Raw genomic sequence first — 17,290 nt, 5'->3', positions numbered from 1 at the left:
AGTGGATGAAAGAGAAATTAAATTTACGTCAATTGTATTTACAGTATACAGTATGTCATCCTTAGGTTTAATTGTGAGGTGAGGGGAAAGATTTACTTCTGTTGGCCACATATTTTATGATTGGCAGCCACCAGCACTGGTTTTGCCTGATACATTAATCATAAATATATTTTAATTGGTCCTGGACCAATGGGGCACCCCTTTAATTGGTCCTGGACACTTGCAATGGGGCACCCCTGCAAGTGTCCTGAGGCACCCCAGGGTGACACGGCACACAGTTTGAGAACCACTGGCATATGGTCTCCCTTTAACTATTGTTTGCAGTGAAATGGAGATATATTTTTTTTATATGCCTAATAGTTTAATAGCTGGCACTAAGGTTCCTTATGCATGATGTATAGCAGAGTTACCTACATTGGATAGTAACATATGGAGCTATGTGTGAGAATTCAGCACAGCACTTCCTATATACAGCGCTCGCTTACAATGCTGACAACTCATCAAGCAAACGTCTTACACAGTGCGGACAGCTCCACTTGCCCTCAGGGGCTTTCTCCAGTTCTGGATCCAGGCAGACAAGGTGATAGGCACGAGGGCACGTGTCACATAGTATTATCTCTCCTCCCTGCTGACACACTTCGCAGTAATCCTGATGGTCCGTTTCATATCCATCTCCTTCCCCAATTTCAACTACACGGAGAAAACATTACACGTTTGAAGTCCAATATGGATGGTTCTCATAGGTCAGTATACATTTATTTATTATGATCAGCTGCGCAGAACTTTAAGGATAAAAGTGGCTGTAGCAGGTTTCCTTACACTCTCACTTCTAGCAATCGCTCTGCAAATAGAAGACGACGCAGAAAAGCAGATGGAGAAAGGGTGCTTATTCCACTTTAGGTAATGATCTGCATAATGACTGCAGGAGCAATGTAACCCCAAAGCAGGGCCATAACTTCTCTCTTATTTTTTATTAAGAAAAGGAAAAGTTGAAACAAAAAACTAAAAAGATGAGGTTAATCACTGGGATCGATTGGACATGGACTGATATTATCAATACTAGTGTAAAAGACCCGGGTCACCACTTGGACCCGCCACCTGGCTCTGGCTCTGCCCCTCTGTGCTGATCCTTACACCCCTTGCTGCAGGAGGGGGACAAACCACTGCTGTATACTGGTCATATGGTTCTGCATGTCATACTGGTCTTCAGCATGTGGCTTTCCATTGTACTATACATATATTAGTAAGACCACCAGATACAATTTACCTGAGCTGACAAATAAATAGGAGATGTGTTCTAGCTATAAGACTTTCTTCCGACAGGTCACCTCACACTCCCGCAATCAGGCATTTCAGAAAGACTGCAAGGGCAGCATCCAGCCAGGAACACAAGCAGATGCTGCCATCAGATTTATGTCAGAGACAATTCTTACCTCGCTTCTTTTTTCTCCCCCGTTTTCCTCTCTTCCCAAGACTACTGGAGATATCCGACCGGACGGAGGAGCTGTTTACACTGGCACTGTCAAAGTCGGATTCCTCCCTCTCATCCTCCTCACTCTGTGTAATATGGGTGAAATAAAAGCTCTCTGTTATTATTACAAATCTGTACAATGTACCTGCTAATATTACTCACTTTCCAATCAGGATTTCCTACAGCACAAAATACACAATTATATGTGTGCCTGTGCTGCATGTGTACAGTGTAGCCAGCTAATTTGTGGGCCCATCGAATACACATGCACTGAGGACACATTTTAATAATTCACCCCCAGTAGGCCCCACTGCCAGAGGGCCCACCCTTCTTTTAGGGATCAGGGGGGACATTTACTAAGCAGTGATAAGAGCGGAGAAGTGAGCCAGTGGAGAAGTGCCAATGGCAACCAATCAGCACTGAAGTAACATCTATCATTTGCATACTATAAAATTATACAGAGCTGCTGATTGGTTCATGGGGCAACTTCTCCACTGGCTCATTTCTCTGCTCTTAACACTGCTTAGTAAATGTCCCCCTAGGTTCCAGACTGTGAATTCAAATTATACATTATACATATGCTACATTATACTGCACAGGACTATTGTATACTGTTGATAATCTGAAATATTATTAGGCATGCAGTAGCAGTATTTATATATATAATAAGATTTTACTCACCGGTAAATCTATTTCTCGTAGTCCGTAGTGGATGCTGGGACTCCGTAAGGACCATGGGGAATAGCGGCTCCGCAGGAGACTGGGCACAACTAAAGAAAGCTTTAGGACTACCTGGTGTGCACTGGCTCCTCCCACTATGACCCTCCTCCAGACCTCAGTTAGGATACTGTGCCCGGAAGAGCTGACACAATAAGGAAGGATTTTGAATCCCGGGTAAGACTCATACCAGCCACACCAATCACACCGTACAACTCGTGATACTATACCCAGTTAACAGTATGAAATAAAACTGAGCCTCTCAACAGATATCTCAACAATAACCCTTTAGTTAGGCAATAACTATATACAAGTATTGCAGACAATCCGCACTTGGGATGGGCGCCCAGCATCCACTACGGACTACGAGAAATAGACTTACCGGTGAGTAAAATCTTATTTTCTCTGACGTCCTAAGTGGATGCTGGGACTCCGTAAGGACCATGGGGATTATACCAAAGCTCCCAAACGGGCGGGAGAGTGCGGATGACTCTGCAGCACCGAATGGGCAAACTCTAGGTCCTCCTCAGCCAGGGTGTCAAACTTGTAGAATTTAGCAAATGTGTTTGACCCCGACCAAGTAGCTGCTCGGCAAAGTTGTAGAGCCGAGACCCCTCGGGCAGCCGCCCAAGAAAAGCCCACCTTCCTCGTGGAATGGGTGTCACGATCTAGGTAATTCCTTATCAGTATTTACCTTCCAAATGCCTCCTGAGACTGTCCCAGTGTTCCAAGCCTGGATTCCATCTGCACTGTCTGTGTGCAGCACGCTGCATCTCATTGTCTCAAATCTCTTTACTGTGATTCTGGCAGCTTCATGGTTAAAGCTCACATTCAAGTTACAAACAATCTTTCCCTCCAAAAGCTACCATGGGCGCAGCCATGTTTTCCTAATCACATGTTACCTATCAGCCTATCAGCTGCACTCTGCTCTCAGCCTGATTACACAGCAGCTGCACTCTGGTCTCTGGTTAATCAGCGAGCCAATCCCTGCTTCCCAGCAGGTATAAATATCCTGTTCCTGGGGTGGAAAGATGTCAGTGCTTCAATTGTCTTCAGTGATTCCAGTGTGCAGTTCTCCCATGGACTTTCTCTGCAGTACAGCCTGACTCCCTGGTGATTATACTCTGCAGTGTAACCCGACACTCCAGTGATTAACCCTCTACAGTCTACCCTGATTCACCTGTGTCTGAACTCCGGCTTTCCAGCAGCCATTCCCAGCTTCTTCTCCAGCGATCCCCAGCATCACTTCATGCTTCACCTGTGCTTCTAAGTACAATAGTGCATTTCTATCTGCGAACCCCAGCTTCACTCAAAGCTTACCAACGATCCCAAAGTAACCATCGGTGTTCCGTCATCGATCCCAAGTATTTCTCTGAACTGTGTTTCCTATTACCAGTACCAAGTCATCAGTATTCCTCTGAACTGTGTTTAATAAAACCTTTGAACTTTCCCTTGTTGTCGTGGTCACGCCTTCGGGCATTTGTTCTAAAGGTTCCCTGCATGTCCAAGAACCCTGTACTGCCTCCCAGGTACACATATACCTCAGCCCCTACAACTGAGGCTTCCCCCTGGTCAGCACCAGCCCTCAGTTGTGACAGTAAGCACTGACCTAATGGATCCGGACGGAGACCAGGTCCAAGCGGCCAGGCCGATGCAAGAACTTGCAGCCTGCCTTGAACGTCAGGAGACTGCACAGGGCCATGTGATCCGCTGTCTCCAGGACCTCTCCTCTCGGCTGGATGGAATACAAGTAACCCTCCATGGTTCAGGGGCGTCCAGTGTGCCGACTGCAGTACCTTTGGTGGTATCCCCACCCACCATTCCCGTTTCTGCTCCTTGTCTCCATTTACCAACACCTGCCAAGTTTGATGGTTCCCCAAAAGCCTGTCGGGGTTTCCTAAATCAGTGTGAGATATATTTTGAGTTACAGCCTGGCAGTTTCCCAACTGACCGCACCAAGGTTGCTTACATCATCTCCCTCCTCAGTGGCTCCGCCCTCGATTGGGTATCACCTCTATGGGAGAAGTCTGATGCCTTGCTCTCTTCATATGCAGATTTCGTGGCAACCTTCAGGTGCATCTTTGATGAACCAGGTCGTGTGACCTCTGCCTCCTCTGATATCCTCCGCTTACGTCAGGGGACACGAACAGTCGGTAAATATCTGGTACAGTACCAGATCCTAGCGTCCGAACTTTCTTGGAATGATGATGCTCTTTACTCAGCCCAAGGAGGGGCGTCTGTGTCTACAGCCCAAGGAGGGGCGTCTGTGTCTACAGCCCAAGGAGGGGTATCCAATGTTCAAGCTCTAGAAGGGGCATATGAGTCTTCTCAAAAAGGAGTTTCTGATCTGTCAACCCCAGGAGGGGTGCTGGAGAAAACAACCCTGAGAGAGGTGTCTGATTCATCAACCCCAGGAGGGGTCACCAAAGTTTCAGTCCCAAGGGAAGTATCCAGAGCCAAGTTCCCAGATGGAAATTTTTGTGCTACAGATGCAGTTATGAACTCCTGTTTGCCGTCTTCAGAAAGCACCACCCTGTTGGCATCCAGCATGGACCAGGTCCAGGATGGTCTAACTGAACACTCGGATACCACTCATTCCGGTTCTAAGCGGATTCTGACTCCTTCAGTTCCAGCTGATTCAACTGTCTTTAGACTCAATCCGGTTCCATCCGTCTGTCTGAAGATTCCTTCGGTTCCAGCCGATTCCGATATATCTGGACCCAATCCGGTTCCATCCGTAGGTCCAAAGACTCCTTCAGTTCCAGCTGATTCAACCGTCAATCCGAAGACTCCTCCGGTCCCAGCCGGTTCAAGCTTTTCTGGACCCAATCCGGTCCCATCCGTCTGTCCGGATCAGCCTCCTTCGGTTCCAGCCGATTCCAATACCTTCGGATCTAATCCGGTCCTATCCGTCGGTCTAAAGTCTCCGCCGGTCTCAACCGGTTCAAGGTTGTCTGGACTTAATTTGGTCTCGTCCATAGATCCGGTACAGTCTCCTCTGGTCCCAGCCAGTTCAAGTTCATCAGGATTCAATCTAGATCCTTCCATTTGTTCAGGTAAAGAACTTATAAGAAGTGTCCTGGGGCCACTCCTAAAGGAGGGGGTGCTGTCACGATCTAGGTAATTCCTTATCAGTATTTACCTTCCAAATGCCTCCTGAGACTGTCCCAGTGTTCCAAGCCTGGATTCCATCTGCACTGTCTGTGTGCAGCACGCTGCATCTCATTGTCTCAAATCTCTTTACTGTGATTCTGGCAGCTTCATGGTTAAAGCTCACATTCAAGTTACAAACAATCTTTCCCTCCAAAAGCTACCATGGGCGCAGCCATGTTTTCCTAATCACATGTTACCTTTCAGCCTATCAGCTGCACTCTGCTCTCAGCCTGATTACACAGCAGCTGCACTCTGGTCTCTGGTTAATCAGCGAGCCAATCCCTGCTTCCCAGCAGGTATAAATATCCTGTTCCTGGGGTGGAAAGATGTCAGTGCTTCAATTGTCTTCAGTGATTCCAGTGTGCAGTTCTCCCATGGACTTTCTCTGCAGTACAGCCTGACTCCCTGGTGATTATACTCTGCAGTGTAACCCGACACTCCAGTGATTAACCCTCTACAGTCTACCCTGATTCACCTGTGTCTGAACTCCGGCTTCCCAGCAGCCATTCCCAGCTTCTTCTCCAGCGATCCCCAGCATCACTTCATGCTTCACCTGTGCTTCTAAGTACAATAGTGCATTTCTATCTGCGAACCCCAGCTTCACTCAAAGCTTACCAACGATCCCAAAGTAACCATCGGTGTTCCGTCATCGATTCCAAGTATTTCTCTGAACTGTGTTTCCTATTACCAGTACCAAGTCATCAGTATTCCTCTGAACTGTGTTTAATAAAACCTTTGAACTTTCCCTTGTTGTCGTGGTCACGCCTTCGGGCATTTGTTCTAAAGGTTCCCTGCATGTCCAAGAACCCTGTACTGCCTCCCAGGTACACATATACCTCAGCCCCTACAACTGAGGCTTCCCCCTGGTCAGCACCAACCCTCAGTTGCGACAATGGGCTTTCACTGATCTAGGATGCGGCAGTCCAGCCGCAGAATGTGCAAGCTGAATCGTACTACAGATCCAGCGAGCAATAGTCTGCTTTGAAGCAGGAGCACCAAGCTTGTTGGGTGCCTACAGGATAAATAGCGAGTCAGTTTTCCTGACACTAGCTGTCCTAGAAACATACATTTTCAGGGCCCCGACTACGTCCAACAACTTGGAATCCTCCAAGTCTTTAGTAGCCGCAGGCACTACAATAGGTTGGTTCAAATGAAAAGCTGATACCACCGTAGGGAGAAACTGGGGACGAGTCCTCAATTCTGCCCTATCCATATGGAAAATCAGATAAGGGCTTTTACATGACAAAGCCGCCAATTCTGACACACGCCTGGCCGAAGCCAAGGCCAACAGCATGACCACTTTCCACGTGAGATATTTCCAATCCACGGTTTTAAGTGGCTCAAACCAATGCGACTTTAGGAAATCCAACACCACGTTGAGATCCCAAGGTGCCACTGGAGGCACAAAAGGGGGCTGAATATGCAGCACTCCCCTAACAAATGTCTGAACTTCAGGCAGTGAAGCCAGTTCTTTCTGGAAGAAAATCGACAGAGCCGAAATCTGGATCTTAATGGAACCCAATTTTAGGCCCATAGTCACCCCTGACTGTAGGAAGTGCAGAAAACGGCCCAGCTGAAATTCCTCCGTTGGGGCCTTCCTGGCCTCACACCACGCAACATATTTTCGCCATATGCGGTGATAATGGTTTGCGGTCACTTCTTTCCTAGCTTTAATCAGCGTAGGGATGACTTCCTCCGGAATGCCCTTTTCCTTCAGGATCCGGCGTTCAACCGCCATGCCGTCAAACGCAGCCGCGGTAAGTCTTGGAACAGACAGGGCCCCTGCTGCAGCAGGTCCTGTCTGAGCGGCAGAGGCCATGGGTCCTCTGAGATCAGTTCTTGAAGTTCCGGGTACCAAGCTCTTCTTGGCCAATCCGGAACAATGAGTATAGTTCTTACTCCTCTTTTTTTTATTATCCTCAGTACCTTGGGTATGAGAGGAAGAGGAGGGAACACATAAACCGACTGGTACACCCACGGTGTCACCAGAGCGTCCACAGCTATCGCCTGAGGGTCCCTTGACCTGGCGCAATATCTTTTTAGCTTTTTGTTGAGGCGGGACGCCATCATGTCCACCTGTGGCCTTTCCCAATGGTGTACAATCATTTGGAAGACTTCTGGATGAAATCCCCACTCTCCCGGGTGGAAGTCGTGCCAGCTGAGAAAGTCTGCTTCCCAGTTGTCCACTCCGGAAATGAACACTGCTGACAGTGCTAACACATGATTTTCCGCCCATCGGAAAATCCTTGTGGCTTCTGCCATCGCCATCCTGCTTCTTGTGCCGCCCTTTTGGTATACATGGGCGACCGCCGTGATGTTGTCTGACTGGATCAGCACCGGCTGGTGTTGAAGCAGGGGTCTAGCCTAACTTAGGGCATTGTAAATGGCCGTTAGTTCCAGAATATTTATGTGTAGGGAAGTCTCCTGACTCGACCATAGTCCTTGGAAGTTTCTTCCCTGTGTGACTGCCCCCCAGCCTCGAAGACTGGCATCCGTGGTCACCAGGACCCAGTCCTGTATGCCGAATCTGCGGCCCTCTAGAAGATGAGCACTCTGCAGCCACCACAACAGCGACACCCTGGCCCTTGGAGACAGGGTTATCAGCCGATGCATCTGAAGATGCGACCCGGACCACTTGTCCAACAGATCCCACTGGAAGATCCTTGCATGGAACCTGCCGAATGGAATTTCTTCGTAAGAAGCTACCATCTTTCCCAGGACTCGCGTGCATTGATGCACCGACACCTGTATTTGTTTTAGGAGGTCTCTGACTAGAGATGACAACTCCTTGGCCTTCTCCTCCGGGAGAAACACTTTTTTCTGTTCTGTGTCCAGAACCATACCCAGGAACAGTAGACGCGTCGTAGGAACCAGCTGCGACTTTGGAATATTCAGAATCCAGCCGTGCTGTTGTAGCACTTCCCGAGATAGTGCTACTCCGACCAACAACTGCTCCCTGGACCTGGCCTTTATAAGGAGATCGTCCAAGTAGGGATAATTATAACTCCCTTTTTTTTGAAGGAGTATCATCATTTCGGCCATTACCTTGGTAAATACCCTCGGTGCCGGGGACAGACCAACGGCAACGTCTGGAATTGGTAATGACAGTCCTGTACCACAATCCTGAGGTACTCCTGGTGAGGAGGGTAAATGGGGACATGCAGGTAAGCATCCTTGATGTCCAGTGATACCATGTAATCCCCTTCGTCTAGGCTTGCAATAACCGCCCTGAGCGATTCCATTTTGAACTTGAACCTTCGTATATAAGTGTTCAAGGATTTCAATTTTAGAATGGGTCTCACCGAACCGTCTGGTTTCGGTACCACAAACATTGTGGAATAGTAACCCCGGCCTTGTTGAAGGAGGGGTACCTTGATTATCACCAGCTGGAAGTACAGCTTGTGAATTGCCGCCAGTACTACCTCCCCTTTCTCCGAAGGCAGCAGGCAAGGCTGATTTGAGGTAACGGCGAGGTGGAGTCGCCTCGAACTCCAGCTTGTATCCCTGTGATACTACTTGCAGAACCCAGGGATCCACCTGTGAGCGAGCCCACTGGTCGCTGAAGTTCCCGAAACGCGCCCCCACCGCACCTGGCTCCAACTGTGGAGCCCCAGCGTCATGCGGTGACTCAGAGGAAGCGGGGGAAGATTTTTGATCCTGGGAACTGGCTGTCTGGTGCAGCTTTTTTCCCTCTTCCCTTGACTCTGTGCAGAAAGGAAGCGCCTTTGACCCGCTTGCTTTTCTGAAGCCGAAAGGGCTGTACCTGATAATACAGTGCTTTCTTAGGCTGTGAGGAAACCTGAGGTAAAAAAAAAATTCTTCCCAGCTGTTGCTGTGGATACGAGGTCCCAGAGACCATCCCCAACAATTCCTCACCCTTATAAGGCAGATGTGCCTTTTAAAGTCAGCATCACCTGTCCACTGCCGGGTCCCTAATACCCTCCTGGCAGAATGGACATTGCATTAATTCTGGATGCCAGCCGGCAATATCCCTCTGTGCATCCCTCATATATAAGACTACGTCTTTAATATGCTCTATGGTTAGCAAAATAGTATCCCTGTCCTGACAGGGTAACAGACCCCGCTGCAGCAGCACTATCCATGCTGAGGCAATTGCAGGTCTCAGTATAGTACCTGAGTGTGTATATACAGACTTCAGGATAGCCTCCTGTTTTTTATCAGCAGGCTCCTTCAAAGTGGCCGTATCCTAAGACGGCAGTGCCACCTTTTTTGACAAACGTGTGAGCGCCTTATCCACCCTAGGGGATATCTCCCAACGTGACCTATCCTCTGGCGGGAAAGGGTACGCCATCAGTAACTTTTTAGAAATTACCAGTTTCTTATCGGGGGAACCCACGCCTCTTCACACACTTCATTCACTCATCTGATGGGGGAACAAAACACTGGCTGCTTTTCTCCCCAAACATAAAACCCCTTTTTTGTGGTACTTGGGTTAATGTCAGAAATGTGTAACACATTTTTCATTGCCGAGATCATGCAACGGATGTTCCTAGTGGATTGTGTATATGTCTCAACCTCGTCGACACTGGAGTCAGACTCCGTGTCGACATCTGTGTCTGCCATCTGAGGTAGCGGGCGTTTTTTGAGCCCCTGATGGCCTTTGAGACGCCTGGGCAGGCGCGGGCTGAGAAGCCGGCTGTCCCACAGCTGTTACGTCATCCAGCCTTTTATGTAAGGAGTTGACACTGTCGGTTAATACCTTCCACCTATCCATCCACTCTGGTGTCGGCCCCACAGGGGGCGACATCACATTTATCGGCATCTGCTCCGCCTTCCACGTAACCTTCCTCATCAAACATGTCGACACAGCAGTACCGACACACCGCACACACACAGGGAATGCTCTGACTGAGGACAGGACCCCACAAAGTCCTTTGGGGAGACAGAGAGAGAGTATGCCAGCACACACCAAAGCGCTATATAATACAGGGATTCACACTTCCCATAGTGATTTTTCCCTTATAGCTGCTATAATACACAATTTTGCGCCTAAATTTAGTGCCCCCCCTCTCTTTTTAACCCTTTGAGCCTGAAAACTACAGGGGAGAGCCTGGGGAGCTGTCTTCCAGCTGCACTGTGAAGAGAAAATGGCGCCAGTGTGCTGAGGGAGATAGCCCCGCCCCTTTTTCGGCTGACTTTCTCCCGCTTTTTATGGATCTCTGGCAGGGGTATTTTTCACATATATAGCCTCTAGGACTATATATTGTGATTAATTTGCCAGCCAAGGTGTTAATATTGCTGCTCAGGGCGCCCCCCCCCCCCCCCCCCCCAGCGCCCTGCACCCATCAGTGACCGGAGTGTGAGGTGTGCATGAGGAGCAATGGCGCACAGCTGCAGTGCTGTGCGCTACCTTGTTGAAGACCGAAGTCTTCTGCCGCCGATTTTCCGGACCATCTTCACGCTTCTGGCTCTGTAAGGGGGACGGCGGTGCGGCTCCGGGACCGGACGATCGAGGTCGGGTCCTGTGTTCGATCCCTCTGGAGCTAATGGTGTCCAGTAGCCTAAGAAGCCCAAACTAGCTGCAATCAGGTAGGTTCGCTTCTTCTCCCCTTAGTCCCTCGTAGCAGTGAGTCTGTTGCCAGCAGATCTCACTGTAAAATAAAAAACCTAAAATATACTTTCTTTTCTAGGAGCTCAGGAGAGCCCCTAGTGTGCAAAAGATTCTAACTGAGGTCTGGAGGAGGGTCATAGTGGGAGGAGCCAGTGCACACCAGGTAGTCCTAAAGCTTTCTTTAGTTGTGCCCAGTCTCCTGCGGAGCCGCTATTCCCCATGGTCCTTACGGAGTCCCAGCATCCACTTAGGACGTCAGAGAAATATATATATATATATATATATATATATATATTTATCAAGGAGCCTAGACCATGCTCTCTAATGATTATCCAAGCCTCTATGATGGCTGACCACACCCCCTTGTTTCAAATTGTAAATTGTAATTGTAAAGTGCAACGGAATTTGCTGCGCCATATAAGAAACTGTTAATAAATAAATAAAATAAACTATGTAGCACCGGATCCCGCAAAAACCTGTTAAAAAGTGTAACCCATAGCCACATGTTCTGAGAACAAAGGGGGTTATTCAGAGTTGTTAGCAAACCAAAAATGTTAGCAATTGGGCAAAACCATGTGCACTGCAAGTGGGCCAGATGTAACATGTGCAGAGAGAGTTAGATTTGGGTGGGTTATTTTGTTTCTGTGCAGGGTAAATACTGGCTGCTTTACTTTTACACTGCAATTTAGATTTCAGTTTGAACACACCCCACCCAAATCTAATGGTGCCCATACACTTATGAGATAATCGGTGCTATCCTACAATTTCGACCACATCTGTGAGAGAAATCGAAGGATTGTATGCACATTTTAGGTACCTTGAGACGCGATGCGCGGGCACGCCGGTCGAATATCGCGTCTCAAGATATTATGTACTGCACATAATATTTCTCGCATCGCAGTGCGATCGCATGTGGTTTTAAACCCACATAAGATATATCGCACTGCGATGTGTGATGGGCACCTGCCAGGAGCGGCCAGAGGCCGCTCTCATTCGGCGGTGACGTGCCCATCACGTGATTACCATGCTATCTATCGCATGATCGCATGGTAACCACTTTGGCAGTTCAGGTGCGATTTGATCGCACCTGAACTGCCGGTGCGATGCCCCGCAATGTCGCGTCGCGGGGCATCGCACAAGTGTATGGCCAGCATAACTCTCTCTGCACATGTTACATCTGCCCCAACTGCAGTGCAGCATGGTTTTGCCCATTAGTGCACTTTTTTGGTTTGCTATCAACTCTCAATAACCCCCAAAGTTCCAACTCACGCCCTTTACGATGCATATTTTTTGTATCTTCTCTTTGGTTCCCTCTTCTTAGAACTACTGCTGGACTCCCACTGTTTGAAAGAAAACCCTCCCCCCACCCTTACCCCTACCTACAGTTCAGTTAGTTGGAGGTGAAGGGGGGTTTTAGCTACATTGGGTGGAATTATGCTTTAACAATTTTTGTTGTTGATCCTATATTAAGCGAATGGAGATCGCAAGCAGTAGGAACACCAAGTGCCTGGAAGCCTAATCCAGCAATTTAGAACTCCAAAGTGTAAACCCAGTTATTCAAGGCTTGTGTTCACTTACCGAAGATCTTTTTTTCCTTTTACTCGCCATGACTCCAAACTTAAATTTTAGACTTGCAACTTTCTTCCCTTTACCTTTCTTCTTTGCATCCTTGGATGACTTTGATTTTTTCCTTACGCCCGGCCCTAAATATGAAAACATCATGTTAAAAAAAAGATACACCAGCAATTTATACTATGGGCCTAATTCAGACCTGATCACTAGCAGGTGATTTTTGCACTGCTGCAAATAGATAGTCGCTGCCTACAGGGGGAGTGTATTTTCGCTGTGCAAGTGTGTGAACGCGTGTGTAGCAGAGCTGTACAAACAGATTTTGTGCAGTCTCTGCGCAGCCCAGGACTTACTCAGCCGCTGCGATCACATCAGCGTGTCCGGGACCGGAATTGACGTCATGAACCCTCCCTGCAAACGCTTGGACACGGCTGCGTTTTTCCAAACACTCCCAGAAAATGGTCAGTTGACACCCACAAACGCCCTCTTCCTGTCAATCTCCTTGCGAACGGCCGTGCGAATGGATCATTCGCACAAACACTTCGCTGAGTGGCGATCCGCTTTGTACCCTGCAATGCGCCTGCGCATTGCGGTGCATATGCATGCGCAGTTTAGACCTGATCGCCCGCTGTACGAAAACGCAGCCTAGCGATCAGGCCTGAATTACCCCCTATATCACATATTAACAAAAACACGTGTTTTGTCAGATTTTAATCCCAGTTAATGTTTTAAGTTGCCCTAAAATCCTAAAGGGTCAATCCTATTAGGTACGAGTTGCAAATTGATGCATAAAACTCGCAGGCTTTGCACGAATGCCCGCACCCAAGATTTCTCCGATCCAATTAAAATGGCTATTTGCGGTACTCGCAGTGGGGGTTGGCGAATTGTCAGCAATATGCGATGTGAGAGAAGTGCATCAAAAAGTGGGGCGACATTCCTGGACCCCCAAATAGTGACCTTTTCATTTGCAGAATCATAACATAATGCTGTTAGCGGGCATAAATAATATAATTACATTTGGGGTGCATAAAGCAACGAAAAAGTTGATTTTGGAGTAATTTAAGGCCATTTTTTTTAAACCCTCAAAAAAAATTACATTTAATTAATGGACTATTAATATTGGAAACTTCCAATTGCCTAATTAGTTATTGGGGGTAGTCCAAGGGGTTCTGCACAGTGTCCTGACATTTTAACCTTAAAATAAGGATTTTCCCTACCATCTCTCACCCTCAGTTAGGTACGAACGGAAAAATGAAAGATTGCTCTGCCTGGTACAATGCGAGTTTCTAATTGGATTGCAAAATGAATTTGCACATTCTGCACCTCGCACCTAATTGTATTAGCCACTAAGGGGGTCATTCTGAGTTGATTGCTAGCTAAAAATGTTCGCTGCGCTGCGATTAAAGTAAAAACCGACACTTCTGCACATGCGTATGCGGCGCAGTGCGCACGCGCGTCGTACTTTCACAACGGCCGATGTATTTTTACACAAGGTCTAGCAAAGCTTTTCAGTCGCACTGCTGGCCGCAGAGTGATTGACAGAAAGAGGGCGTTTCTGGGTGTCAACTGACCGTGTTCGAAAAACGCAGGCGTGGCTGGCCGAACGCAGGGCGTGTTTGTGACGTCAAATCCGGAAATGAATGGTCTGAAGTGATTGCAAGCGCTGAGTAGGTCTGGAGCTACTCTGCAACTGCACAAATTTATTTTGTATCCGCTCTGCGATCCTTTCGTTCGCACTTCTGCTAAGCTAAAATACACTCCCAGTGGGAGGCGGCTTAGCGTTTGCACGGCTGCTAAAAATAGCTAGCGAGCGATCAACTCGGAATGACCCCCTAAATCTAGTCCTGAAATTCTTCTTGCATTTCTCGTAGTTATGCTTAGAAGTCTATATACTGATGTATGCGATGAGTGACATATTTTATACCATGAAGGAATGATCCATATATAGAGCACTTGACTCTGGAATCTGCAACAATTGGAAGAGTGTACCATCACAGGACTCCTCATTCTGAATATACAGGTACTGACTGGTGGGGAGAAGGGGGTGGTATGTAAGCCCCTCTTCCCTCCAGACTATTGCTAACAAGGATCCTTGCAGTAGGACAGGCATTTTCAACCAGTGTGCCATGGCACACTAGTGTGCCGCGACCAGTTGCAAGGTGTGCCGTGGAGCCAGAGCAGCTTCCTGCACCTCCAGAGTGAACTGTTGGCCCGGGCTCTTCTTAGAGGATCAGTCGTGCTCCGGGCGGGACGTATGCCTTGAAGACGCGGCGGTGTGATATTATAGGTCACGCCGCCGCGTCTCACCAGCCAGATCACCCCTCTGCATACACATCTTCCAGTTCCTGCCTGCATACACCGCTTTCCTTGCCACCCACTTCCACACCTGCCCGACCACCCGCTGCTCAGTATTCGCAGCACTCCACTATGAACAACCCCCGCCACTGAGGGACAGGGAGGAGGACAGCTGACCAGTAGGGGCTAATATTTATTTTATTTCTCCTGTGGGGAACAATAGGATTCATGTGGGGAGAATAAGGATTTATGGATTTATGTGGGGAACATTGTGATTGTTTTTTTTCTGTGTAGGCCAATGTATGTATGGATTTTTTTTTACTATGAGGGCCAATGTGTTTTTTGTTTTTTTCCTGTGGGGAACTGATGGTGTGCCTTGGCAATTTTAAAATATTGTTCGGTGTGCCGCGAGTTAAAAAAGGTTGAAAATCACTGCAGTAGGATATCTGCATTTGCACAATCCAGCCGTGCTTTAACCCATGCAGTCAGAAAAGTACAGTATGATAACATTAATCACTATGGCGGGTTATGAAGTAACAGCAAATTGGAATAAATGAAGAAAATATTTCAACCACAAGAAAATTCCTGATGGGGCACTCTCAGTCCAAAATAGAAAATTGTACAGATCAATAAACAAAATAAAATACAAAAAAATTGTGTAAATCTACTTTTAAGTATATTCCTGAGATGCTTCACCTCTGCACAGGCTGCATCTGCGGTTATTTCCCTACACGCATCAGCGTGTACTAGCATGACACCTCCCTAGATCAGGTGCAAAAGCTGTGCCTTCAACCACAACACTGATTTGCAGGTCTGCATGATCCTTGTTTGGTCTTCACTACACACTGCCTATAGGGGGTAATTCCAAGTTGATCGCAGCAGGAATCTTTTTAGCAGTTGGGCAAAACCATTTGCACTGCAGGGGAGGCAGATATAACATGTGCAGAAAGAGTTAGATTTGGGTGGGTTATTTATTTCTGTGCAGGGTAAATCCTGGCTGCTTTATTTTTACACTGCAAATTAGATTGCAGATTGAACACACCCCACCCAAATCTAACTCTCTCTGCACATGTTAAATCTGCCTCCCCTGCAGTGCACATGGTTTTGCCCAATTGCTAACAAAATTCCTGCTGCGATCAATTTGGAATTACCACCATAGTACATGAGAAAGCCCCTCCCTCCCCAGTTCTCCCTCACTGGTTTTGTGAAAATCGCTATTTCAGCCTCAATAGCCGTCCAGCTGTATCTGCATACGAAATGCTACGTTACAGTGATTTCCTGGAAATTACTGTATCATAGCATTTCGTATGCCAATACAGATGCAGACGCACACAGAATATAGGCATGCCGCATATCATTTTAATCAGCATAAGCTACGTGTCACATAGTGATATAGTAATGCGAACAAGACGCATTCTTGGCAAAAAAAAGACGCCCGACATTAGCAGAGCTGCCCAGATAGCTGTGGGCATCTCCTGTTGCATGGCATATTGAGGCAAGATGTATGAGGGCATATCTATAGGATCATTTTTATTTATTAGTTATTAGTTTAGCACTAGACCTTAGTCTTCACCATCATCATGTACATAACATACCTTTCCCTTCCTTGGTTTTGGCCTTCCTTAAAGGAGCAGGTTGAAGTGTTGGCAGAGGGGCAACCAAGAGCGGGGGAGCGACTGCCACAGTTTCCACAGCAGCGGCCACTGCAGCAGCTGCCGCCGCTGCCGAGCTTCCCTTCAGCGGGTTGTTGGCACTGAACTCTCGCCATTTGGCACCAAGCACAGTCATCATTTTGGACATCGGGATCTTAGGATTCTTCTTGGCTATTAAAGGCCTATGAGGAAAGTAAATGTGAATATGCATCCCCCTATGAATCAGGATATCGAGTATGAAAAGGAAATATGAACATTATATGAAAATATAAATATTCCTCAAAAAACACATGCAACCGTAAATCTGGCCTATGGATACATCTACAGCAAAGATTCAACAACCATCACTGGGCCTGATTCAGATTTGTACCTGATGGTTTACATTGCAAATCTGATGGTTGGGTGTCTGCGCATGTGTAATTGGGTCCTATGTGTCGCTCACAGTCCACCCTTAGCCACAGCATAATTGGCATGCTACTGCATTTGGAGGCAGGGTGGGGGAGGCGACCGGGACCATTAAACAAATCTAGGGCCATGTCGCCTCCGTTTCGTAGGCGTGTCCAGCCAAGTCTTTCTGGACCTGGCAGAGGCGGTCTGAGTAAGATCTCGGCTTGCGTAGATTGGCCAAGTGCTGCGACCATCGCAGGTCGGGATGGTGATCCGATGCTGGGTCTTCGGACACAGCACTCGGATCGCAGAGGCTGGCAGGAGGAAATTATTTCCTACAGACGACTCCTGCAGCAGTTGAATTTTAGCAGTACGATATTACACAGCAGCTGTGCAATACCAACCACATCAAACTCCGGCCCACTGTCAGGTCCAATACTTGAATCCAAGTTAGGTAGGTGCAGATGATACATT

At 47.7% G+C, this 17,290-nt stretch overlaps 1 protein-coding gene across 5 annotated transcripts in view; it reads right to left on the bottom strand.

Moving 5' to 3' along the window:
• CHD5 (chromodomain helicase DNA binding protein 5) overlaps positions 1-17,290 on the bottom strand; it is a 477,691-nt gene that overhangs the window by 225,657 nt on the left and 234,744 nt on the right. For all 5 annotated transcript variants that reach the window (XM_063943432.1, XM_063943431.1, XM_063943430.1 and 2 more), the window contains 4 exons: positions 16,373-16,611; positions 12,492-12,616; positions 1,434-1,557; positions 518-690 (listed from right to left, as the gene is read on the bottom strand). In XM_063943432.1, the coding sequence (XP_063799502.1) occupies positions 518-690; positions 1,434-1,557; positions 12,492-12,616; positions 16,373-16,611 (661 nt within the window). The remainder of the gene's footprint in view (positions 1-517; positions 691-1,433; positions 1,558-12,491; positions 12,617-16,372; positions 16,612-17,290) is intronic.

The sequence above is a fragment of the Pseudophryne corroboree genome, chromosome 10 (genome assembly GCF_028390025.1).
Source record: "Pseudophryne corroboree isolate aPseCor3 chromosome 10, aPseCor3.hap2, whole genome shotgun sequence".
NCBI lineage: Eukaryota > Metazoa > Chordata > Amphibia > Anura > Myobatrachidae > Pseudophryne > Pseudophryne corroboree.
Note: the sequence above shows the minus strand (reverse complement) of the source record. Positions and strands in the feature narration are given on the sequence as shown.